Source organism: Anolis sagrei, chromosome 5, assembly GCF_037176765.1.
Source record: "Anolis sagrei isolate rAnoSag1 chromosome 5, rAnoSag1.mat, whole genome shotgun sequence".
In the NCBI taxonomy this organism is placed as follows: domain Eukaryota; kingdom Metazoa; phylum Chordata; class Lepidosauria; order Squamata; family Dactyloidae; genus Anolis; species Anolis sagrei.
In genome coordinates, this window is record NC_090025.1 from 118,735,388 (window position 1) to 118,759,222 (window position 23,835).

Here is a 23,835-nt window from a genome sequence, read left to right on the forward strand (position 1 = left end):
CCAATATTTTTATGTCATCTTTGTTACACTGTCATGGTTTTATCTAATGTAATGTAAAATAAAATATTTGATGAAGTGAAAGCAAAAATAAAGAGGTAAAGAAAATCTGTGGCCTCCAGGGTTTGGGCATAGTGTATTCATTTTAAGAAACTGTATCCTTTACTGTTTAATTTCAGACTGAAACGAACTGTTTTCATAATGTTTAAACACATATACCTCTAGGTAGATTCCAGAAACAATCCACACCCTATCACATGGTCAGTATATGGCAGGATTAAATACCATTTCTGTGCAAAGTTCAATGTGGAGTGAATTTTATGAGAACATGCTTTCAGCAATCTAGATTTTTTTCCCCAGGATGTTCAAATGGTGGGGCTAGATAATCATGGTCTGTAGAAATCCCAATATAATTTAAAGGGAAGCAACATGGGATTACAAATGGGACTGTAAATATCAGAAAAATGCCAGAAATATATTTTCTCAAGAAAATTTCTCAGCCAGTAAATGTACCTTCTTTAAGACCTCTTCCATTGTCAACAAACTCTCTGAGTCAGCACTTAGCAACTTGCCCTTAAGGTCAAATTCTGTCTTTCTCAGACCAACAGGAAACAAATTCCAAATGTAATTACCCAACTCCCTCTCTCAGTCAATTTAATTGCCTAACTAGTGATATCACCACTAGAAGAAAACAGGACATATGTTGTCATTCTCAGACCCTTTAAAAAAAGGAAGCCATCCACTCTACATCTTTCTTCAGAGAGAAGCCACAAATCTGTTTCCATCGTGAATATTGGCAGCACTATGAGATATTCATTCTCATTTGCTTTCCTCTTCTTTTTCCCGGTGGAGACATGAATCTTAAAACCAGATTTCTCTAAAACAGTCTTCCATTCAACATACATCTGTGTGCATTGTAATAACTCTTGCATTGCAGGTAAAAAATAAACTCTGACTAACAACTTTACTGAATATTAAAATAGATAGATGAGTTTATTAAACCTGTTTAGTCGTTTATATTTGTCTCTTACTACTGATTCCAGATTTGTTGACCATTTCGAAAAAGTTTCAAATTATTTATGAATGTATACATTTCTTGCAGGGAATCAGGCATGTGGACCACTTTGGTTTTATCTGCAGGGAGTCATCAGAAAATAGAGGGTTCCATTTTGTCTGTTACGTGTTTCAGTGTACAGATGAAGCCCTGGTAAGAGAACATGCATTGCAGATTATGATTTTACAAGCCCACACACTTACATAAAGTATAAGCCCCATAGGCAGTAATGGGTGTAAAACCTCTTATAATAGTGTGTAACAATAATGAAGCATTGTTCCTACTGATGAAAGATGATCTTATGTTATGTTTAAATGAAAATTAAACCAACCCAAATGATAAATTTGGCATTGTGAGATTTCTATTACTAGGCAATTTTGGTCGGTAGTATGTAGCCCTATGCTTTCGTGTAATCCTTAGAATGATGTAGCCTTTAGGAGCCACAGTGGTGCAGTGGGTTAAACCCCTGTGCTGGCTGAACTGCTGACTTGAAGGTCGGTGGTTCAAATCCATGAGATGGGGTGAGCTCCCATCTGTCAACCCCAGCTTCCCATGTGGGGACATGAGAGAAGCTTCGCACAGGATGGGAACACATCCGGGCGTCCCCTGAGTAACTTCTCTGCAGACCGTAAATTCTCTCACACCAGAAGCGACTTGCACTTTCTCTAGTTGCTTCTGACATGATATAAAATGTAGCCTTTAGCCTAATCTCAGAAGTCTTCTGTAAGAGTGATTTATCCTTTCTTCAGACTGGGAAAGAGAGTAGGGAGGTATGGATGGGAAAGAGAGAATTCAGGGGGAAGGGGATGAAGAGCATAGAAGGAGTGATGGATTTACAAACTTTTGGCTTTCATTCCACAGAGAGAATATGATTTAAAAGGGCTCCCATCATGAGAGAAAGGAGATCTTTTTTTTTCTTTGGCTCAATCAGACTCCCTAACCAAGTTTAAACAGAACACTTTTATTATTGCTAACCACAATTTATCACTAAGGTTTGCAAATAGGGAACAGCAAGTGCAAGCACAATAAAAAAAGTGATATGATATATTCCATCAAAACAAACAGATAAAAACGACAAAGCAAATCAGCAAGTTGATCCCGCCATAATGTTTTTGGACTGACAGTAGATTTAGTACTCACTCAGGAGTCCATTTGTCATGTTCCTAAGATGGTCCATGAATATTCATAACAATGAAGTGAAAGAACCCTTTCAGCATGATATTGAAGTCATTATCTAATGTGCTTTGGGAAGCCAAATTATGAAACAAGGGCAACGTACAGCAACGTAAACCATTATCAATGCCATCTGCCTACTCCCCCACAATACACGTATTGTTGGGAGGAAAATGGAGCAACAGCTGTTGGATACAGGACAGCCCTTGATACCAGATATTCCACAAGCCACCCAAAGACATCCTTCCTCTTGCCAACCTGTTTTAAAATAACAGAATGGCAGTTACAGGGTGTCAACTGCAGTATTACCCACTTCCATCTGTGATGGAAGCATGTGTTAGTGTTCCCAAACTGTGAAACTCATGCACAAATTCTCCTAGGAAAGTCCTCAAAATTGGGATAATAGGCATTTAGACAATTCCCTTCCCTGCAGTGCCATTGAAAGTTGTGACAGAAGGGGAAATAGAAGAAGCATGGGGAAAACATCCTGACATTCCTGGATATATTTTCATTATTGAATTATTGAAATATATGGAAGCCACATTTAAATTGAGATTTATTCTTGTATTTTATTATACTAAAACTGTCACTAGTATGGGAATGTTGGACTAAAACATTAAATGATATTACTTTTTATGATGCAATCTAGACTTGATACTTGTCATTGTTACAGACTTTGCTCCAAGATTGTGGAGATAATTGAATGGTCTTCTGATGCTTGATCCCCACAATATCTCATGAACCCTACAAACCAGCTCATGGAAAGTAGTGAGGAAAATACAACTCTTAAACTATTACAGTTCATTTTTTTTAGCCTCTGGAGTTCCCCAGCCTCCAAAAATTTTATTATTTTCATGTGATTTTTCACATACACATGCAAAACTGCTGCAGCTGACACCCTACCCAAATTACAAAATTGTCTGCATAGTAAACCAGAACTGATGTCAACATCGCTTTTAATTTTGGTTTTGAACAGCCCAGGGAGAGAACATGTGAGGGGAAATAACTCCTTGCTTCCTCACTTCTGGTCTATACCAGAAAAGTATACATTTGCTTTCAATCTTGGCTTGTGTCTCCAACCTAAACTTTCTTTCCTCCAGGTTGATGAAATCATGATGACTTTGAAGCAGGCATTTACAGTAGCTGCTATCCAACAAAACCCCAAAGCACAACTCCAGTTCTGTGACAAGTGTCCCATGCAGAGCCTTCATAAACTCTGTGAAAAAATAGAAGGTAGGATGTATATAGTATGACACATGTTTCTTTTTTAAAAAAGAGAAATAAATAAGATATTGCTAAGTGTACAGGTGAGGGATAAAGCCCTTTATTAAACCATTTCTATTTAAAACAGTTCCGCTACTTGAAAAACATTGGAAATTCAGAGGAAAGTCCTAACTGGACAAGCATGATTATTTATTTATTTATTTCTACCCCACTTTTCTCCCAGAGTGGGACTCAAAGTGGTGAGGTCAAAACTTGATCAAAGGTCAAAACTGGAAGAAAGCTTATTTGAAGTTTCGAGAGTAGTCCTAACTGTAAAGCATGAATACATTTAAGGTGCAAAATATTGGGGAAAGTACATTGGATATAGTTCTTCTCCCTGTGCGCATATACATGGTGAGTGGGGAAACTGTAAGAAGAAATAGACCAGAAATGGGCCCTGCATAGTAAGAAACCTTATGCATGGAGAATAAGGTTTTGTTTTTGTTTTTTTTGCTGTAAAGTATTGGGTAAGAGTGTCTGCCTTGAACACTGGTTCCCAATCTTTTTTTGAACAGAGACCACGTGACCAGGGGCCACTTTGGCCAGGGACCAGTCTCCAACATTAGTACCAAAAAGGTTACAAATTGATTTTTGGTCAACTTTAGATTGGGTTTGGTTATTTGGGGTGCTGATGCAGAAAATTGAATTGAATAGACTACATCAGCTCTAGTTTCTGACAAAACATATATCATCCAGTAGTCGCCATCTGCTCGCCCACAGAAAACCATATTTAATAAGCCTCAGCACAATAAGAAAGTTTCGTGAGACCAGTTGTTCTGGTTCATTTACCCCATCCTTCTCCCACAAGGGGACTCAGGGCAGCTTTACATAAGCATCTGTGATGCTGTCAACATATACATTCAATTAAGACAATAGGCTCAAATAAAACATTATAAAAGTCATCAATAAATACATTTAACATTCAACATTCAATTAACATGGCGTTAGAACCAAGATCCAACGGTGTAACGATGTACACCGTTGGATCGGTGCAACGGTGTAGTAACAGTGCAGCCACGGACCATCTTTTAATTCTTGTGGACCTCTGGTGGGAACCATTGGACTTAAAGGATTAGGTGGAGAACTGTTTTCATTGAGCCTGTGTTAACACAGCTAAAATGATCTTATTGGGTGCTCTTGACTTCTGACTCTACAAACTCATCAGGAAAAAGAGTCTTCTTAGGTTCCATAAACCAAGCTAAGCCTCCAAGACTATGGCTGCTCCATCATTATGATAAGTCACAGCTACCAGGACATTTTTTGCATCTTAGCTTCATGAGGCTGATAACAGATGAAACTCCCCCACTGTGCTCTCTTTTGATCAAATGTGCACTGAGTATAATACCTGTCGCCCTAGACAATTCATAGATTGACAAGGCAATTTGGATATCAAAATGTGCCCTACCTGCTCTCATTTAATTTTTATCTGGTTTTTTCTCTCTTTACTATACATTTACTTGCTTACTTCCTAGGGATGCATCCTTCTAAGACTAAACTAGAACTCCAAAAGCATCTAACAACACTGAATAATGAAGAGCAGGTTTCAGTCTTCGAGGAAGTTCAGGTAATATGCTTACTGGTGTTTCTCTAGGAAAGTCATACAGTTGTTTATTTCTTATCTCTATTTAATCTTTGTGTAGGAGTAACATGTGCACTTAATCAATGTATTTGGTTTTATATCATGAGATGACAAATCTGTAAAGGCTTAACAATCCCATGTTTTACTATTGGTGTGTTTCTTCTTCTTCTTTATATAATGCATTCAATGTAGTATTATAAATAAACAATCTTTGCCAAAATGCATCACTACTTGCTGTGGTACAGTAAAAAGGCAATAAGGTGTAACTGATGAATAATGCTGGGGGAAAAGCAGCTGGCTCATTATTGAAAAATGACTCAATATACCCATATATAAGCCAACATCTTCATTTTAATCATTTTTACTCATGTTACCTTGCTGCCTTCCTTGCATAGTAATCCTCACCAAAGCAGCTACAATTGTCTCTTATGCCCAATATAAAATAGCAAACCTTGGTCTACTTGGTTATAATTTCATTCAGGGATCACTGGCGGAACCTTAACGCTACAAAATATGAACAGATAAACTTATATAACTTATATACTTTAACTTATATACATTTATGTGATTGTAAAAAAAAACTTTCAACAATGCCTTTGCTTTGAGATTTTTTTTCTAAATTTCTTAGAAATTTACAATTATATTCCATAATGTACGTAGTATAGTCTTTTCCAATGTGGTGAACTCTAGGTGTTTTGGACCTTTGAAACTCCCTCTTCCATGATCTTAGCTTTCTTTTTTGCTAGCCAGTTGTACATATTGTTTAGTATATAGTATATAGTGTCATTTTAGTAAACAAACATATTTTCGTACATAGTGCACTAAAAGCAATTGAATAATAATTCTCTTCAAGGCACAATTTAGATCGCTGTCCTCTTTTTCCATTGTAGAAAATAAGGCCAAGAAATGAACAGAAAGAGAATGAGTTAATAATCTCAATCTTGAGAAGCATGTATGAAGATAAACAAAAGGATCATGTTCATCTTAGTGAATCCAAGCAGGTATGCAGTTATGAATCATTTTCCTTTTTTCCTGAAAAATGTATATTATTTTAAAAATAATTGATGATCTGTACTTCCCTCTTAAAATATGTAATACAGTCCTCTTAATAGAATCACATGTTTGCACATCGCTCCACATACTCACCCTGAACATAGAAATCACGCATGTGCAAGCTAGCATTCAATTGGTGAGATTACTCTTTTAGCCAACTTATTTAATGTTTGTTAGTTAATTATAAAGGACAAAATGTTTTTGTTAAATATCAGAAATACTTCAACAGTTATGAAAGTTTTTGGGGAGATTGCTGAACACTTTGTTAACTCAACAAAGGGCATTCTGGTCTCTTCCATTTCAAAGAACACAACTCAAGATATAATACTTGATTTCTTGAGAATCATGAGTGCTACCAACAAGAAATATCTTTCTGAAAGTATGAAGCTGATAACTTTTATAATGGCATCACTGAACCAGGCTAAGTAGCCCTAGTGTCATAGCTAGTTGCTGGTAGCTAGTTGCTAGTAGCAGCGTTGGTGTTGGGAGCTGCAGCCTGAAGTTCTATGTGTAGATTCTTGGATCTTGAAAGATGGACTGTACCTTGGATATTGGATTGTGCATTGTGAATTATACTTGGAAACTGTGTTGGTGAGATATCCTGGCTACAGAATATTGGAACAGACTTACAGTTTATCCTCTTCCCTCATCCTTACTTGGCCGACTGCTGAATGTGTTGACCTAGGACTGTCTCTGGACTACATTTGTGGGCTTGGCTGATTTACAAGAGACTCTCTGGGTAGGGTTGTGACACTTTCACTGAAATGTAGCATATAGTACCTGGTATTTATTGGTAGTCGTCATCAAAATACCAGCCATGGCTGACCATGCTTAGCTTTTGAGATCAGATGGGCTTTACTACCTTTAGGGCAGTAGTTCCCAATCTTTTTCTGATGAGGGACCACTTTGACCAGGGGCCAATTTGACCAGGGACCACTCTCCAACATTAGTGCCAATCAGTTTTCGGTAAATTTTAGATTTGGTTGGTTATTTGGGTGCTAATTCAGAAAAATGCATTGAATAGACCACATTAGCTCTAGTTTCTGATACAGAGCCTATGCTATTCAGTAGTCGCCACCTGCTCACCCATAGAAAACCATATTTAATTATCTAGAGCCATGACTTCTTTTAGGTCTCATGGCCCACAAGTTGGGAACCACTGCTTTAGGGTATTAATAGGCCCAGTTATCTTTTCTATGGAATTTTGTTCTGTTTATCTTCTTTTTAAAAAGTGTTTTTATTACTTTCTAGACCTCACAGTCTTCAGTAGAGGCCATGGGAAATGAAATGCCAAGCAACACACCCCGTTTCCGACTAGACATGTTGAAAAGCAAAGCTAAAAGATCACTAACAGAGTCATTAGAAAGTATTTTATCTCGAGTAAGTTTCTATATTTGTGGTACCATGTATTTAATGGTGCTGTTTTCTCTTCTTAATTTCAGATGTAGTGCTTAGAGAAATATCAAAATTTCCCAGTGTTAGAACTTACATTAGCTTTATACAATAGTCAAATGGTATGAAGTATTTGAAATATCTTTATCGGTACACATTATCCTCTCTGTAAATATAACTCAAGTCTCATATTTTGCCCCTTAAACAGTTGGCACCAAGTGCATATTAGCTATTGTAGTATTAATATAAACCTTTGCAGTTAGGTGTTAGGTGTTAAAGAAGAAAAGTGAAGGCATGTACACAACCTTTTTGTATTGCAGGAAAGACTGTCAGAAGACACCCGCTACTTAACATCTTACATATTACAATTAGCCCAATTAAATGTAAGATGTAATGTTCAATGAATAGAACTGTGATACTGTGAATAGAACTAAATATTAGCAAAAGAAGTGGTTGTCAATATGACTTTTCCAACACCAATCTGCCTAAGATTTTTTACCCTGGTCTGGGTACCTCTACATTCAGAGATGGACCACTTTTGAGGACAGATCCTTTTCAGTTGTGGTTCCTAGGTGTTGGAATACTTTTCTTGTTCAGATTTATGTGGCATTTATATTTTCAAAATTTAGAACTAAACACTTTTCTGTTCATGAGTATTTAATGACATTTAATTCAGTCTATATGAATGTTTTAAATGGCAGACAAAACTTCTGTCTTGTAAGTCTTCAGAAAGATAAGCTCTAATTACCAATTATCTATAATGTAAGTGTTCTAGGCCAAGCGTTTTGGTATTTGCCTGTGTCAAGCTGTACCCTATAAACATGTTCTCTTTGAAGCACCATCAGAACTTGTTTGAGCTTTCCCCTGATTCTGATATATGAGAATTTGTAGGAAAGGTGTTTTCAGCATATCTGAATGTTTTTACTTCCTGGTTTCATGTAGTGCAATGATTGTAAGTTAAATAATTTTAACTTACAATACTACAAGTGCCCAGTCACTTATTTAAAATTTCTCAATATAAGAAAGAATCTATGTATCATTTGTATCTGCAAAAGGAGAACTTAAAAAATGAGAGAGTCATGTTTTGTTAATGTCTAAGTTGCTTCTAAAAGTCAGTGTGGATGACCTTTCTAAAGGATATCATAGTTTCTCATGCTGAGTAACTATTCTTAGTTCATTTAGGAAATTAAATTAAAAGATGCCTCCAGTAAAATGAGACTTTTGGGGATTTAATTATTTCTTTAGCATTACTGTGGCAAATAGAATTGTGAATGTTTTCAGATTGTATAAATACATGTTTTTCTAACATAATATTTTTTTTCTGCTAGGGTAATAAAAGTAAAAATCAGCTTGAAAGTTCTGAAAGCATTGACTTGGACAGCTCTTTATCAAGCACAATAAGCACAACAAGCAAAGTAAGTACAAAGTCAAGGACAAAGACAAAAAGAAATAGTCTATTCTGCCCTCTTTTTATATTATATATTATAATATATTATTTCCTTGAACTGTTGGTCTTTATTGAAGTCACTAAATTATTAAAGAGATAGTATTGACTTATCATAAACTTGCTAATAAACCCAAAGACATTTGTGGCCCATGAACTGTTTTAAGTAGTCCACCTGATATGCACAAATAACTTTTGTAAATTCCTTCTTATCAAGTTCAAGTTCAATTTATTATGGTCAATGACTAGTTCGAGAGAAAAAGGACATAGTCCCATACAAGCATATCAGAATTAAGGATTGAGAGATTTAAAACTTTAAAATAAGTATATCATTGTTAGGACATTAAGGTAAATAACTTAAGAATCTAAGCTAAAAGGGATATACAGGATGTATTGTCGAAGGCTTTCATGGCCAGAATCACTGGGTTGTTGTAGGTTTTTCAGGATATATGCCCATGTTCTAGAAGCATTCCCTCCTGACATTTCGCCTGCATCTGTGGCAGGCATACTCAGAGGTTGTGAATTCAACACAATTTATGGAATTAAAGGGAAGGGAATCTAAAGGGAGGGAATAGGGGTGCTCATGTGGCACAGGGGAGGGAAGTCCAGTCAAACAAAGGAGGGAGCAACATCCATACTCTAATTAAAATACTGTAAACCCAGTTTTCTGCTACTATGAAGTCCTAACTTGTACTAGTTTCTGCTATTAGTCATCGACTGCCGGATTTTCATTGCTGCTTTTCAGAACTTGGAGACATTATAAGTTATAGCCAAATTAGTATCTGAAAGCAGCAGGAAGATATAAAACTGTCCAGAGTGTCCTGGATATTTGTATAGCCATGGTGTAATGAGATGGGATCGAATACCTCTATAGAACAGGTACTGAAGAAAGACATGTTCCATTGTCTCTATGTGTCCTGAATCACAGGAGCACAGTCTCTCAGAGTATGGAGTCTTTCAGTGACAGCCTTCTGATACAGCAGATGGGAGGGCATGGCAACTTGTCAGAGTGAAGGCCCTCCAATGACTGGAAACCCTCAGCATGGTTAGATATTTCATAGGGGAGATACAAAAACCTACTGACTCCATCAATAATAAAGGGTGGGCTATTGGCTAAATCTGATTGGTGCTGAATATCAGTTATTTGTTGTTTATTCAGAGATTTGGCTTGGTTGTAGCTCATACAGGGGCTGGTTAGCAGTCCAGGACTGGTTAGCAGTCCTGGAGATAAGCTGAGGAAAACTTATGGCTGCTATTCCTTTTTAGTTTTCTGAAATTAACACTCTTTTTCTAATTTATAAAACAGTATCAACAAAAAAAAAAACAAACCCCAAATCATGATACTATTCATGACAGTTCATGTGTCAGATAAGTTTATGATTTTATGGTGAGATCAGTACAAGAACAACAATATACTTTTACATTTTTGTTACTTTCTGTGTTGGGAATATAGGGAAAATGTTGTAACATAATCGTTGAAATGAATGAAACTATAAATGCATCAGCAGATAGCTAAATAAAATGTTTTCTTCAGGAGTGAACTTTTTTTGCAGTTTGAGGTTACAACTTGTGCATTATGTATGTTTTGTTAAGATATATATCATGTGTGTTTTCTCTCTTACATTAACAGGAAACATCTGTATGTGAAGGAGAGGACCTCCTTCCCACAGAGAGTCCTGTGAAGGCAAATGGATCTGTAAACAATGTCCTTATTGAGTCAGAAAGTGCGTGCACTGAGCAGTCTGAAAAAGCAGCTTACCAGGGTTTTAGACGGCGAGCAAATACCCTGACCCACGTTCCAACAGAAAACCAAGATTGTTCCGAACCTACAGAAGCATCTCCACCCGTTCCTCAAAGGAAACTTATGAGGTATCATTCTGTGGGCACAGAGACTCCTCACCAGCAAACGTAAGGCTAAGTTTAAAGCAGGATACTGTCTGGGAGAAGGTTGGGGAAAATGATTTAAGTTATGTCCATTATAGGGAAAGTAATGTTCTTTTTAATAAATATAAATATAACCAACTATAGTGTGGCTTAAATTTTACAATTCTCAGACAGTATCACAAAGTATATTTCTCATGTCAGCATTGTTTTTGAATCAAACATCTGACATTTGACTGGAGAAGTGAACAAGTGCCTAGTCATTTATAGTATCCCCCCACATTTAGTGGGGTTAAGGGGTAGGTCCCCCATGAAAATGAAAAAAGCACAAATAAAAACACTTTTTTATCTGAGAAAACACTTTTCTAGGAATCTCTAGGCCCTCCAGTTCAATTCTACGGCCAACTTTAGTCAGACGATAACTAGAGAATCACACTAGAGAAGCTACCAACCCCTGGAAAAATATTCCTAAAATTAATGGTTAAGAAAGAGGATTGAGTGAGAGAAAAGTTGAATAACCTAGCTTTTCTTGCTCTTTCTTTTAACCTTGTCGATTCCTATATATCTTTAGCATCATAACTTTGGACTTGCTCCTGTTTGTTGATCGTATTTTGCTCCATTTTTGGCATATTTTTTTGTTAATATATTGCATCATACTGGAATGCGTGAGCGTGAGTCTCAAAACATCAGATTCAGAAATGACTCAGAATTACACAACAACAAAAATGTATAACAAACCAAGATACCAAGAAGATCTTCTTGGGATAAGTCAGGTTTAAGCAGGAAGCCAGATTTTAGAGAAATTGTACTCGTCTGTTCCTATGGTCTTTATAGTTGTGGTGTTGCTAATCTTTTATGTGGCACTCTGAATACAAAGGAATCTTTTTTTATCTTATGTTTATCTTATGTTTACTGTGCCCTTTTAGTTGGTTTTTCACGTGTCTTTTTTCACTCCCTTCCCTTTCTTTTAACAATCTCTGTTGGATTCCTCTGCATAAAATATGAACACATCTTCCAGCAGCTCTAACACTTCTGCTGATCAGTCAATGCCAGCTCGTCCTCTTTCTCCTCCTCCTCCAGCTCATCTTAAACCCTCGGCCTCCTCACCCAATTTCTTAAAACATCTTAGGCCTAATTCAAGTGGAGAACAAACCAGGCGTACTATGCCAAAGAGGTGAGAGACGAGATGAATGGCATTTGTCTTTGCTTGGCAATGTATCAACTTGTAAGCTTATATCCCTAGGAATTTAACATTATACAATATAAAGGTAAAGGAAGGTAAAACAAAAAAAAAGTTAATCCACAGAAAAAAGCACACTGGCATTATATCTTATGTTGTGTAAAAGTGCCAATTGTGTTAAGTCTTTACTATGATTTATCAGGCATCTTTACAAAGCTGTTCAAAAATTTAAGATACCCTTTGCCAAATAAAAAAGAAATAGCAAAGAAGAAGAAAAATTGCAGGAAGGGGAAGAATGAACTATGCAGTTCACGTTCCCTCTCCCACTTATATTTAAATAGTTATTTTTCCATCTCCTTCACCCCACTCCCAAACTAGTTCCAGGACACTTTTAATATAAGGCACAGCTTTGCTTATGAATTTGTTTTTATTCACTTCCTGTATTACCTAATCATTGTGACTTATTGGATATATATACTTTACAACTGAATAAATAAATTAGTTCTTCCAATGATTCTAATTCACAAATTTCCACCATAATTTTGACTTCATTTAGATGTTCTGGATACTTCCAGATAGATGTTCCGGGCACTTCCTAAATTATTAGGAAGTGCCTGGAACGTCTATCTGGAAGTATCCAGTAAAAATACATTATACAGCTAGTCTTTTTTGCCCCTGTTGATCTGTGTGTATGTGTGAGGCAAGAGAAAAGATGGAAGAAATAATGAAATGCCTATTAGAAAGCTATAGTGTTATCTGAACTTCCAATCTGAAACAATATTTTTGATTCTATGATGCACCCCTTTTATTGGAGCCTTGGCTTCCCGCCCCCCGCCCCCCAAGCCCCAACTTGTTTGTCTTGATGTCCAGCTGTCCTGGGCAGCCCCGGAAAGCCTCCCACTTTGCTCCTGATGCTGCTACTGCCTCCCCAACCTTTCATCCTGCTGCCAGCTTGGGACATGGAGCTTCTCTGTTCTGGGCTCTTGCAGCTTGTCTTGTCATTGCTGCCGCCCCAGTGTTGCTGAGTTTGTCTTGGAAGGAGAGGATCTGTGTGGTGGCAGTGGCAGAGAGAGAGGAGCTGCATGGTGATCTGTCTTACTCTCTGGAGGTGGCAGCAATGAGGAGGCAAGAGGAACCCTTGCGTGCCCGGAATGTGAAGCAGTAGGTCTCCATTGCTCCTGGCACACAGGGTTTCTTCCTCCCATCTCTTTCCTCCAGAGCAGTGGTTCTCAACCTGTGGGTCCCCAGATGTTTTGGCCTTTAACTCCCAGAAATCCTAACAGCTGGTAAACTGGCTGGGATTTCTGAGAGTTGTAGGCCAAAACACCTGGGGACCCAAAGGTTGAGAACCACTGCTCTAGAAGGAGAAAGACAGAGAAATCAGCTAAAGGGCCTGCACTTCAGATCTGGCTTCTTTCTCTCTCTTTCTCCCTCTCTTTCTCTGGAGCCAGGAGAGGAGAGGAGAGGAGAGGAAGAAGCCTTGTGTGCAAGGAGCAATGGAGGCATGCCACCTTATTCTCCTGGTATATAGGACTTCCTCTTGCCTCACTGCTGCTTCTACTAGAGAGAGAAAAAGCGGCCATGACACTCTCACTCCCACTGCCTCTGATCATCTTCCTTCAAGGCAAACCCAGGAAGGCTGGGGAATGGCAGCAACCAGGCCAGCAGTATCAGCCCCATCTTCCAAGCCTGTGGCAGCACAAAAGGTGTGGAGGTTGGGGGAGCAGCAGCAGCCTTATCGGGGCTGCCCAGAACAGCTTGCTTGCCTCCCACTTTCTCAGCCACTGCTCCTGATCTTTTTTAAAAGATCCATGTGATTCAGTGCTGCTATCGATTCTAAGTCTAAAACACACTCTCTTTTTTGAACCTTTTGAAAAAAGTGCATATTAGAATTGGTGAAATACAGTATTTGATTAATACTGGTTCATCAAACCAGTTTCCCATGGCAAGCAAACCAAAGTTCCTCTTAAGCAGTGTTTTTTGGAGAAACAAAGAAAATGATGCCTGAGTAAAGTCAATGTTTTCTTTATTTTGTTACTACATTATGAAACTTGCATCCATGAACTACATGGAATATACTTGCCTGCACATATTGTTATGTGTACATGCAATGAAATGTACTTATATGAAATGTACTAATGAGTTGTTGTCATCATACTTTCCACTACTACATGTGTTATCATATGAAGCTATTCTTGTTTCTGTAGAAGAAAGAATCAAATCTTAAAGCGAAGTGGGTGGGATGGGCACAGTTCAAATCATTGGCTACATGTGGCCCTTAGGATCCAAAGTATGACCCCTAAACATCCCAGTTCACTACATTTTTAATTATTAAAAAATGGACGAGGCTCATATTGAGAAACATGAGGAAGAGCTTCCTGACTGTGAGAGACGTTCAGCACTGGAACTCTCTGCCCTGGAGTGTGGTGGAGGCTCCTTCTTTGGAAGCTTTTAAACAGGGGCTGGATGGCCATCTGTCAGGGGTGATTTGAATGCAATATTCCTGCTTCTTGGCAGGGGGTTGGACTGGATGGCCCATGAGGTCTCTTCCAACTCTTTGATTCTATGATTCTATGATTTCACCATGGAACTAGAAAGAGGAAAAAAAACTTAAAATGAATTTATTCAGTGCCCATCTTTCTACTTAAAATAACTATTTGAATCCAGTCAATTATTTGAATCCAACAACATCATTAAATTTGATGTTGCTAATACAAAAAGATGTCTGTTGTTTTAAAAATATCCATAACTGCATAGAAAAAGAAAAGAAAAGAGCCTTGCCTCATTCTGTTCCAAGTGATGAAGACCCAAATTTTTGCCCTAGTTTCTTATTATCATTCCCTCAGTTACACTTCAAAGACCAGAGTGATCGGTGTTGTGTTCTTTATGAATTTCAAACACACCTCTGAGAGTCAACCTACAAATATACATATTCACAGAATGCCTTGCAGTGCTGGTCTTTGTTTTTTCTCTCTCTCTTTTGTTTTTGTTATTTGTTTTACCTCCTACAAGTATGATTTCCTTCCTTAATTTTAAACTGACTCTTTTGTGTTTTGTGTTTTTAATTTTACCTGGCATCCCTATACTCCCTCATTCTGAACTACCCCCTTTCAACTACACTCAGCACCTCCTACCGTTCTACTCTACGGAAAAAACTTCACTCTTCCTCTTCTGTGCCAAACTTCTTAAAATTTCTGGCTCCTGTAGATGAAAATAACACCTCTGACTTTAGGAACATGAAAAGGTAGGGTACTCTTCCTGCAGCTGAAAAATCTATGGTTTGAAACATTGTCCCATGATTTGATGAAATAGTTTAAAGTTGGAATCATTATTACTGGTGAGATGAAGGTGGGGATTTTATTAAAGTCAGAGCACCTGCACTTCAAGTTTACCATATTTATATCAGTAAATAATATTGACAATGTGGAAACCATGAATCATTCAGCTTCTATGGTTATGTAGTGATGGTTTTGGTGATGTGGTGATGGTGGCGTAGTGATGGTGATGGTGATTATATGTGTGAAAGACATTACTTAACAGGTTTGTGTTAGCACAGTATGTGAATAGAAATTAGCTTATCTGTTGTAGGTTCTGAGAATCTTTCAAAGGACCAAAACTACATTTCATTGATCCTTATTTGGAAAACAAAGCAAACAAGATGAATGTTGCTGCTTTTATTTTGAAGGAACAGCAGCCCAGGATCCTTCGTCAGGCTCTCAGATTGCCTACTGAAAATCTCACATACACATCCTTTTGCTGTTTGATTTTGAATGTGCTGCTTTCAGAAAATACAGTAGAGTCTCACTTATCCAACATAAACAGGCCAGAAGAACATTGGATAAGCAAAAATGTTGGGTAATAAGAAGGGATTAAGGAAAACCCTATTAAACATCAAATTACATTATGATTTTACAAATTAAGCACCAAAACCATTTTGTTTTACAACAAATCAACAGGAAAAGCAGTTCAATACATGGTAACGTTATGTAGTAATTACTGTATTTACTAATTTAGCACCAAAACATCGCAATATATTGAAAGAGCTGTGGATCCGGGCAGGAGGCAGACTGCATTGGATAGTACAGAATCTTAGATGAACGAAGGTTGGATAAGCGAGACTCTATGGTATCTCTGTTGACAAATATTCCCTGGGGATTTGAAACAGGAAACAAGTGTGAAGTTCTCATTTGGAATAGAAGCAAAGTCCCAAGTTAGGATCCAGTGGCTACTTTTGCTTCAGAGTTAAAATGATGGCACAAGCTTGTGTTTGGGGAAAAAAACCAGTGATTAACTTAGCATGTAGTTTGGCTCAGAATGTGACCAAGAAATAGTACTAAACTGTCACTGGAAGTGGGGAGAAGATAAAAAGATGTTTAGCAGAATGCCAGTGGCATAGGTTTAACTGACAATATTCAGATCAGCATAAAAGAGGCTGTTATGGGAAATACATGCTGTTACTAACTGTTTGTAATATCGGTAAATATACTTGTGGCCAAGTTTCACCATCTGGGAAGGTTTGCATGTCTTTGTAATATGATCTTACTTTTTTGAAGACCAAATAACAGAGAGGTAAGTTACCTGGTAGCTGTTTCCACATAACAATTGAGATATGACTTCTCTGTAAAATGATCCTTCAAGAGGATAAAATTCAAAGAAAAGCCCACCATCTTTTCTAAAAGGCTCATATTGCTTCTTGTTCCCCGGCCTTGGTTTTCTGTCAATGAGAATATGGGTGGGGTACAGTAGTATAAATAACACTATGTAACATAATTTGGAAATGTTCCTGCTCCTGGTCTGAAAGTGTTATTTCCAGTATGATTGTGTTGTGCTTACCTTGAAAGTAGTTGTTATACTCCAAAACCATCATTTTTGTGGCTGCCACAAACTATGTTGAATTGGTTGAGATACCTGTTGAAAAATTATAGCAAAATGTGCTGCAGAATGTCCCGTAAAAACAAAGTTGTTGTAGTTTAATACACTTTTTCCATGTTTTTTATGATATAACCAATTAGGAAATGACATTTATAACCCAAGGACAAAAATCATTTTACATAGTGTAATCTGGGTGAAGGGTCAAAAGTAACAGAACATTACTAGTCAGTGAATTTCACACAGGTACTACATTGGCATCAACTTGAAAGCATGCAGCAAAAGCAGCAGCAGCATCTCTCATGACACTTGTTGATTAGTTAAAGAATGCATATATATATATATATATATATATATTCAGTCTGTTAGTATGCATACTTGAAGAGTTTGTTTATTCCTTGTCTTTGACTGAGCGGAAAATTTTCCCCACTTCTGATACTAGTGACTACAAGCCCACGTCAAGTGAAGCAGATTCTTTCCACGAAAGTCCTGTAAGAACTCGTCGACATTCATGGAGACAGCAGATATTTCTAAGAGTAGCAACACCACAAAAAGGATGTGATTCTACCAGCTGGCATGATGGTAAAGACTAATTTTATATACTAAAGAAATGTACTAACCTGTGTTGTGCATGAAATACTGGTATAGCTTTTTGTTTTATTGCTCAGATGAGTGGCAAAATCTTGTGCTTACAGAAGATATATATGTAGTTACTATGCATCAATCCTGCTTATTCTTTTGTCATGATGGAGGTGGGTGCTTTTCAGTGTCAGCAGTGTTTCACACCTGTTGGTATCAGTACTTTCTCCCATCTGTTATGTAATACTAGCTTGGGTACCCAGCGTTGCTCGGGTTATTTGAAGATTTTTTTAAAAAAATATATGAATTGTTACATTAAGAACATGCATAAGGTTGTAGGTGAACTACAGCTCGCATCATGGCAGGTTAACCCCCTCAAATGCCATCAGCACTTAAAGATGGTTATGTTGGGCATGTGTGGCAAGTTTGCTCCAGATGCATCCTCAGTGGGGTTCAGTGTGCTCTCTGGCTGCAGGGTGAACTACAACTCCCACCATGGTGGATCAGTCCCCTCAAACCTCTCCAGTAGGTTTGGTTGGGCATGGGGGTTCTGTGTGCCAAGTTTGGCCCCAGTCTATTGTCAGTAAGGGTCACAGTGTCTCCAGATGTAGGAGAATTACAACTCCCAGAAATCCTACCATGGTGGGTCAGTCATCTCAAACCCCTTCAGAAGTTTCAGTTGGTCGTGGGGGTTCTGTGTGCCAAGTTTGGCCCCAGTCTATTGCCAGTAAAGGTCACTGTGTCTCTGGATGTAGGTGAACTACAAGTCCCAGAAATCCCACCATAGTGGGTCGGTACCCTCAAACCCCTCCAGTAGGTTCAGTTGGTTGTGGAGGTTCTGTGTGCCAAGTTTGGCCCCAGTCTATTGTCAGTGAGGATCACAGTGTCTCCAGATGTAAGTGAACTACAAGTCCCAGAAATCAAGGTCAGTTCCTTCCAAACCCCTTCAGTATATTCAGTAGATCATTGTGGTTCTGTGTGCTAAGTTTGGGCTAGGTCCATTGTTGATGCGGGTCATCGTTTATCTGGATGTAGGTGAACTACAACCGGGGACTCCTATGAAATCATGGTGACAGCTCCATAAACACAGCAACTTCGGTTGTAGTAGCACAGAAAAAGACAAAAACTTGTCAGTGTTTATAAAAAAGAGGGTCAGAATAAAGTTACCATATTGCCTCTGCAGTACAACTGGAAAAAATGGCTTCAAAACTGAACCGTGTGGTGGAGTACCTTCCCATGAGTAAAGGCTAAAGCATTTAGCAGTTTCAGTTAAGAATAAAAAGCCTGGAGTAGAGGATGGAAATCGCCTGGTATTTCAATCAAAGTATGAATCGCCTTGCAGAGTTTCATACAAGCATTTGGCAAGGCTTGCAGTAACCCTCTCCAACAAAGAAAATTATCAAAGATTTTCCCCCATTACAAAAAGCTACGTTTGTTAAAAAGGGAGAGTAAAAAGTTTTCAAACAATTTTATAAATCTCATTTTACTAGTTTCACTTGAGGCAGGCATTGCCATCAGCAGCAGAAGTCACCATTACCAGGCACCACTTGCTGTAAATAATCTGAGTTGTATTACTAGGTTGCTGTGCATTTTCTGGGCCGTATGACCATGTTCCAGAAGCATTCTATCATACTTTTTTAATGTCAGTAGGCATATCTGGTTAAGAAATACAACTCAATGTTTGTTGAAAGCTTTCATGGCCAGAATCACTGTGAGTTTTCCGGGCTGTATGGCCATGTTCCAGAAGTATTCTCTCCTGACTTTTCACCCACATCTATGGCAGGCATCCTCAGAGGTTGTGAGGTCTGTTGGAAACCAGGCAAGTGAGGTTTATATATCTGTGGAATGCAGAGGCTGCCCTAGGTAATTTTCAATGGTAAGCAAACAGTATCCCCCCCCCCCCAACCAATCATTGATATTAGGGCTGGGCAATTCGTTTCGTTAATTCGTAATTCGTTAAAAAATTCGTTAATTTTTGAATTACGAAACAATTACAAAACATTTTTTTTAACCTGGAAGTGTTTTTAAATATCGAAACGGCAGGCGCCAAAAAATTTTGTATTTCCGTCCATTTCGGAAATACGTAAGATGGCCGCCTGCCGATGCTTGCTGAGAGGGGCGAGCGAGAGGGGCGAGCGAGCTTCCTGTTTTGGGTCAAGGTGAGGGAGGCGAGCAGCTGCCCTGCGCTGGAGCAGGGCGCCCGAAGCAGTAGCAGCTGCTGCTGGGCTCCTCCAATGCCATTAACCAACCAACCTGCCCGAGCGGCTCGCTCTCCTCCCCCGTGCTCGCTGCCTCTGCTGGATGGATGGCTATCTCCCTCTGATGGCTTCTCTCCAAAGTTTCTCTCTCTCCTGAGGAGAGAGAACCTGTGCGCGCGCGCGTGTGTGTTCCTGTGCTACCAGCCCAAGCGGCTCGCTCTCTTCCCCCTCGCTCGCTGCCTCTGCTGGATGGATGGCTATTCCCCCCTGCCTGCCCTTCTCCCAATGCCAGGCGCGATGCTGACGTCGCTCTCTCACTCTCTATGCCTCCTGAGGAGAGGGAACCCTGCTTCTCTCCAAAGAGTGACTTTGCAGAGAAGCAGGCAGCGGGGATAGCTATCAATCCAGCTGAGGCACTGAGTGCAAGGGAAGGGAGCGAGTCGCTCAGGCTGGTTAAGAAGCACAGGACACACACACAAGTTCTCCCTCCTCAGGAGAGATAGAGAGTGACTTTGCAGAGAAGCGGAGGGGGGGGGGGGATAGCCATCAATCCAGCAGAGACAGTGAGTGCAAGGGAAGAGAGGAAAAAACACAGGAACACACATACGTGCACTCTATCTCTCATTTCTCTCTGAAGCCCTGCCCCGCCAGGCTCAACATCACTCAACACCCCCAGCATAATTTATGCCAGTATCCTGTCCCTTCTCAAAAACAAAAGGGAGGGGGGGAAAGGAGGAGGGAGTTCTAGCGTTCTCTACCCACTCCCCCACTGCTCCAGTTTCCCGGGCTTTGAGGCTTCATGGATTCCGTAAAGCAGCAAAGAGAAGAGAAAAAATTCTCTGCTGACACCTACAGGCGCATAGCTGCAACTGCAACTCAGGAAAACTTTATTATTATTTTGACCCAAAGCAGGAAGGGATGAGCACGTGGCTGGCTGGCTGTGGCGAAGCCTGGCTGCCGGCGGAGGGGAGGCTCTATGGCACCGAAAAGCTGCCTCAAAGCCCAGGAAAGGAGGCTTTGCGGCCTGAAGGGGCTGGCAAAGAGGGGTCGTCTAGTAGGGCGAGTATATCCAAAAATCGAAAATTTTAATTGAAAAGTTGGGGGGTCGTCTAATGCGCCCAGTCACCTATTACCCCGAAATATACGGTAATAATAATTAATCCCTATTCTACTAAATTAATAATTAAATTTTAAAAATATTTTTAAAATATTGAAAAAAAAAAGGGCGCCATCTTTACAAAATGTTTTGTAAATATTTACGAAATTTCGTAAATACCGAAACTTTTTTTTGGGAAAGTTTTGTAATTATTTTAAATATCGAAACAAAAAAAAACCCCAATTACAAATCGATTTTAGAAACAATTTTTTGCGTTGTTACCCAGGCCTAATTGATATATATTTTCTGTTTGTCGTGGGAGTTCTGTGTGCCATATTTGGTTAAATTCCATCATTGGTGGAGTTCAGAATGCTCTTTGATTGTAGGTGAACTATACATCTCAGTAACTACACTTGCTGCATTTGCTCCCTTACCTGGCCCGCTTTGGGTCCGGAGGCATGCCTGAAGATGCCGGTTTGTGCACCAAAAGTCACCTCTTCTCCTGACTTTCTCCTCAGCCATTGGGACAGAGAGAGATAGAGAGAGAGAGGTGAAGATGCCCACCTTTCCTGAAGGTAGGCGCAAAAACAAAGGAGGGAGCGGAGGTGGGAGATACCTCCAGCCGGTGGGGCTCTCTGTCTCTTGGTCCCAATGGCTGAAGAGAAATTCAGGAGAAGAGGCAACTTTTGGTGCGCACGCTGGAGTCTTCAGACACGCCTCCGGACCCGAAGCGGGCCAGGTGCGGCGGCTCCGTTCCTTGGCCCATCCACGGATTGGGGAGAGGACAGGAGGTGGGTGGAGAGCCAGGGGATCGGGGAAGAGAGCCGGCCATAGGGAAGGGATGGAACACGGAGAACAATTGAGCACCGGCTCTGCTCGCGCACCCAGTGGCCGGGTGGAGCAGGAATGAGAGGGGCTAGGCGAGGCTCAAGGGCCCGGCCCCTTTGGGAAGAGGATCGCCCGCCAGCGAGACAAGAAAGCCGAGGCTCCCCCCGGACTGCTAGGGCTGTTGTGAGCTGAGGGGGCGCTCCTCAAGTGGCAGTCGAGGGGCATTTACAGAGGCGCCTCTGCGCCCCTGGCAAAAAAAAAAGTGTTTTGCGACTGCTTACTTCGCGTAATGGACAAGCCGCCCCTGGTGGAATGTCCCGGGTGGGAGAAAGCACTCTTGTCTGTTGGAGGCAAGTGTGAACAAAATCTAGCTATCAGTATTTTAAAAAAAACCCCTCTTAAATCAAGAAAGTAAAGAAAGAGCAATACTCAAGAAGCAAGGGAATTCCAGACAGGAAACAATCAGGGCCAGCTAACAGCTCCCATCAAAGAATTCCCCCAGGCAGGAAGCAGCAAAGCTTTGAAGCTGCAAGGCTACTCCATGCTAATCAAGGTGGCCAGTTGCACACTTCCCTCCAACAGACAAAAGTTCTTTCTCCCACTCTGGACATTCTACAGATATATCTCACTTGCTTAGTTTCTGTGGATGCCTGTCATAGATGTGGGTGAAACATCAGGAGAGAATGCTTCTGGAACATGGCCATACAGACCAGAAAACTCACAGTAACCCAGTGATTCTGGACATGAAAGCTTTCGACAATACATTGAGTTGTATTACTTAGCCAGCTATCCCTACCACATTAAAACAGTCTGATAGTTTATGAGTTTCCAGATATTTTGGAAAATAACTCCCATCAACCCTAGCTTCCATAATCAATTGTTATGGTATAATGGGATTTGGAGAATAAACGAAATATTCAATCCAGCAAATTTCCCACTCCTTCACTCCAATTTCGCAGCCTGAAAGAAAATGAGAGTCACTCTTCAATATGAGCTGCTTTTTCAGTTTTTATCTTGTACTTTAGGTGGCACTGTTTCTCTTGCTTGAAATTCTTGAAGCCTGAAGTTGTTTAAACTGATTTACTTGTGGGGTATTTAGGTCAAATGTCACACATTTGGTACTTTTTCCAGTGCAAGATTTTTAGGGTTTTTTTCTTTCTTTCAGGCTGTGAAATTGTAAAATGCTGTTTGCATTGAGAAATTTAGATGCACAAGATCTTGTTAAACTTATGTGTTTGTTTCAGAGATCCAAGATCAGATGTAGTTCTGATTTTGGAGAGTTCGTTTTGGAGTGAATTTTTGGAGTTAACTGATTTTTGAGAATTATGGAGGGGTTGTATGGATAGGAATTACCAAAAAATGCCTGTGCACATGGTTAGAATGCATTATTATTATTATTATTATTATTATTATTATTATATCTTTAAAATAATGAAAATAATTTTAGTAAGTTGTTGATGGACAGCTATTTTAAACACTATGAAGTTCAGTGTAGAGCATAGAAGGTAAGAACATCGGAATTAGGTTACTGTGAGTTTTCTGGGCTGTATGGTCATGTTCCAGAAGCATTCTCTCCTGACGTTTCGCCCACATCTATGGCAGGCATTCTCAGAGGTTGGGAGGTCTGTTGGAAACCAAGCAAGTGGGGTTTATATATCTGTGGAATGTCCAGGTTGGGAAAAGGAACTCTTGTCTGTTTGAGGCAAATATGAATGTTGCAGTTGGCAACCTTGAAAACAGGGGAATACCAGACACGAAACAATCAGGACCAGCTAACATCTCCCAACAAAGGATCCCCTCAAGCAAGAAGCAGCTAGGCTTTGAAGCTGCAAGGCCATTCAATGCTAATCAAGGTGGCCAATTGCAACATTCACACTTGCCTCAAGCAGACAAGAGTTCTTTCTCCCATCTTGGACATTCCACAGATATATAAACCTCACTTACCTAGTTTCTAACAGACCTCACAACCTCTGAGGATGCCTGCCATAAATGTGGGCAAAGCATCAGGAGAGCATGCTTCTGGAACATGGCCATACAGCCTGGAAAACACAGCAACCCAGTGATTCCAGCCATAAAAGCCTTCAACAACACATGGAACATCAGAATTTCTTACTGTGTATGAAAGTCAATACCTAAATATCTATTTACATTTTTTTAAAGTTCCATTTCATACAAGTAGATACTTACTTATTTTATATTGCAGAATCTGTCTGTAGAAAACTTTGAAGCTTTCTGATACCCACATCTGT

General features: G+C 39.6%; 1 protein-coding gene across 8 annotated transcripts in view; it reads left to right on the forward strand.

Annotated features, from left to right (window-relative positions):
* Positions 1-23,835, forward strand: part of TBC1D1 (TBC1 domain family member 1) — a 121,216-nt gene that overhangs the window by 64,154 nt on the left and 33,227 nt on the right. For 2 of the 8 annotated variants that reach the window (XM_067469019.1, XM_067469026.1), the window contains 10 exons: positions 1,100-1,204; positions 3,325-3,457; positions 4,960-5,051; positions 5,957-6,067; positions 7,371-7,499; positions 8,840-8,926; positions 10,586-10,863; positions 11,855-12,010; positions 15,141-15,260; positions 17,328-17,467. In XM_067469019.1, the coding sequence (XP_067325120.1) occupies positions 1,100-1,204; positions 3,325-3,457; positions 4,960-5,051; positions 5,957-6,067; positions 7,371-7,499; positions 8,840-8,926; positions 10,586-10,863; positions 11,855-12,010; positions 15,141-15,260; positions 17,328-17,467 (1,351 nt within the window). The remainder of the gene's footprint in view (positions 1-1,099; positions 1,205-3,324; positions 3,458-4,959; positions 5,052-5,956; positions 6,068-7,370; positions 7,500-8,839; positions 8,927-10,585; positions 10,864-11,854; positions 12,011-15,140; positions 15,261-17,327; positions 17,468-23,835) is intronic. The other 6 variants (XM_067469020.1, XM_067469021.1, XM_067469022.1 and 3 more) reach the window with 6 other exon arrangements.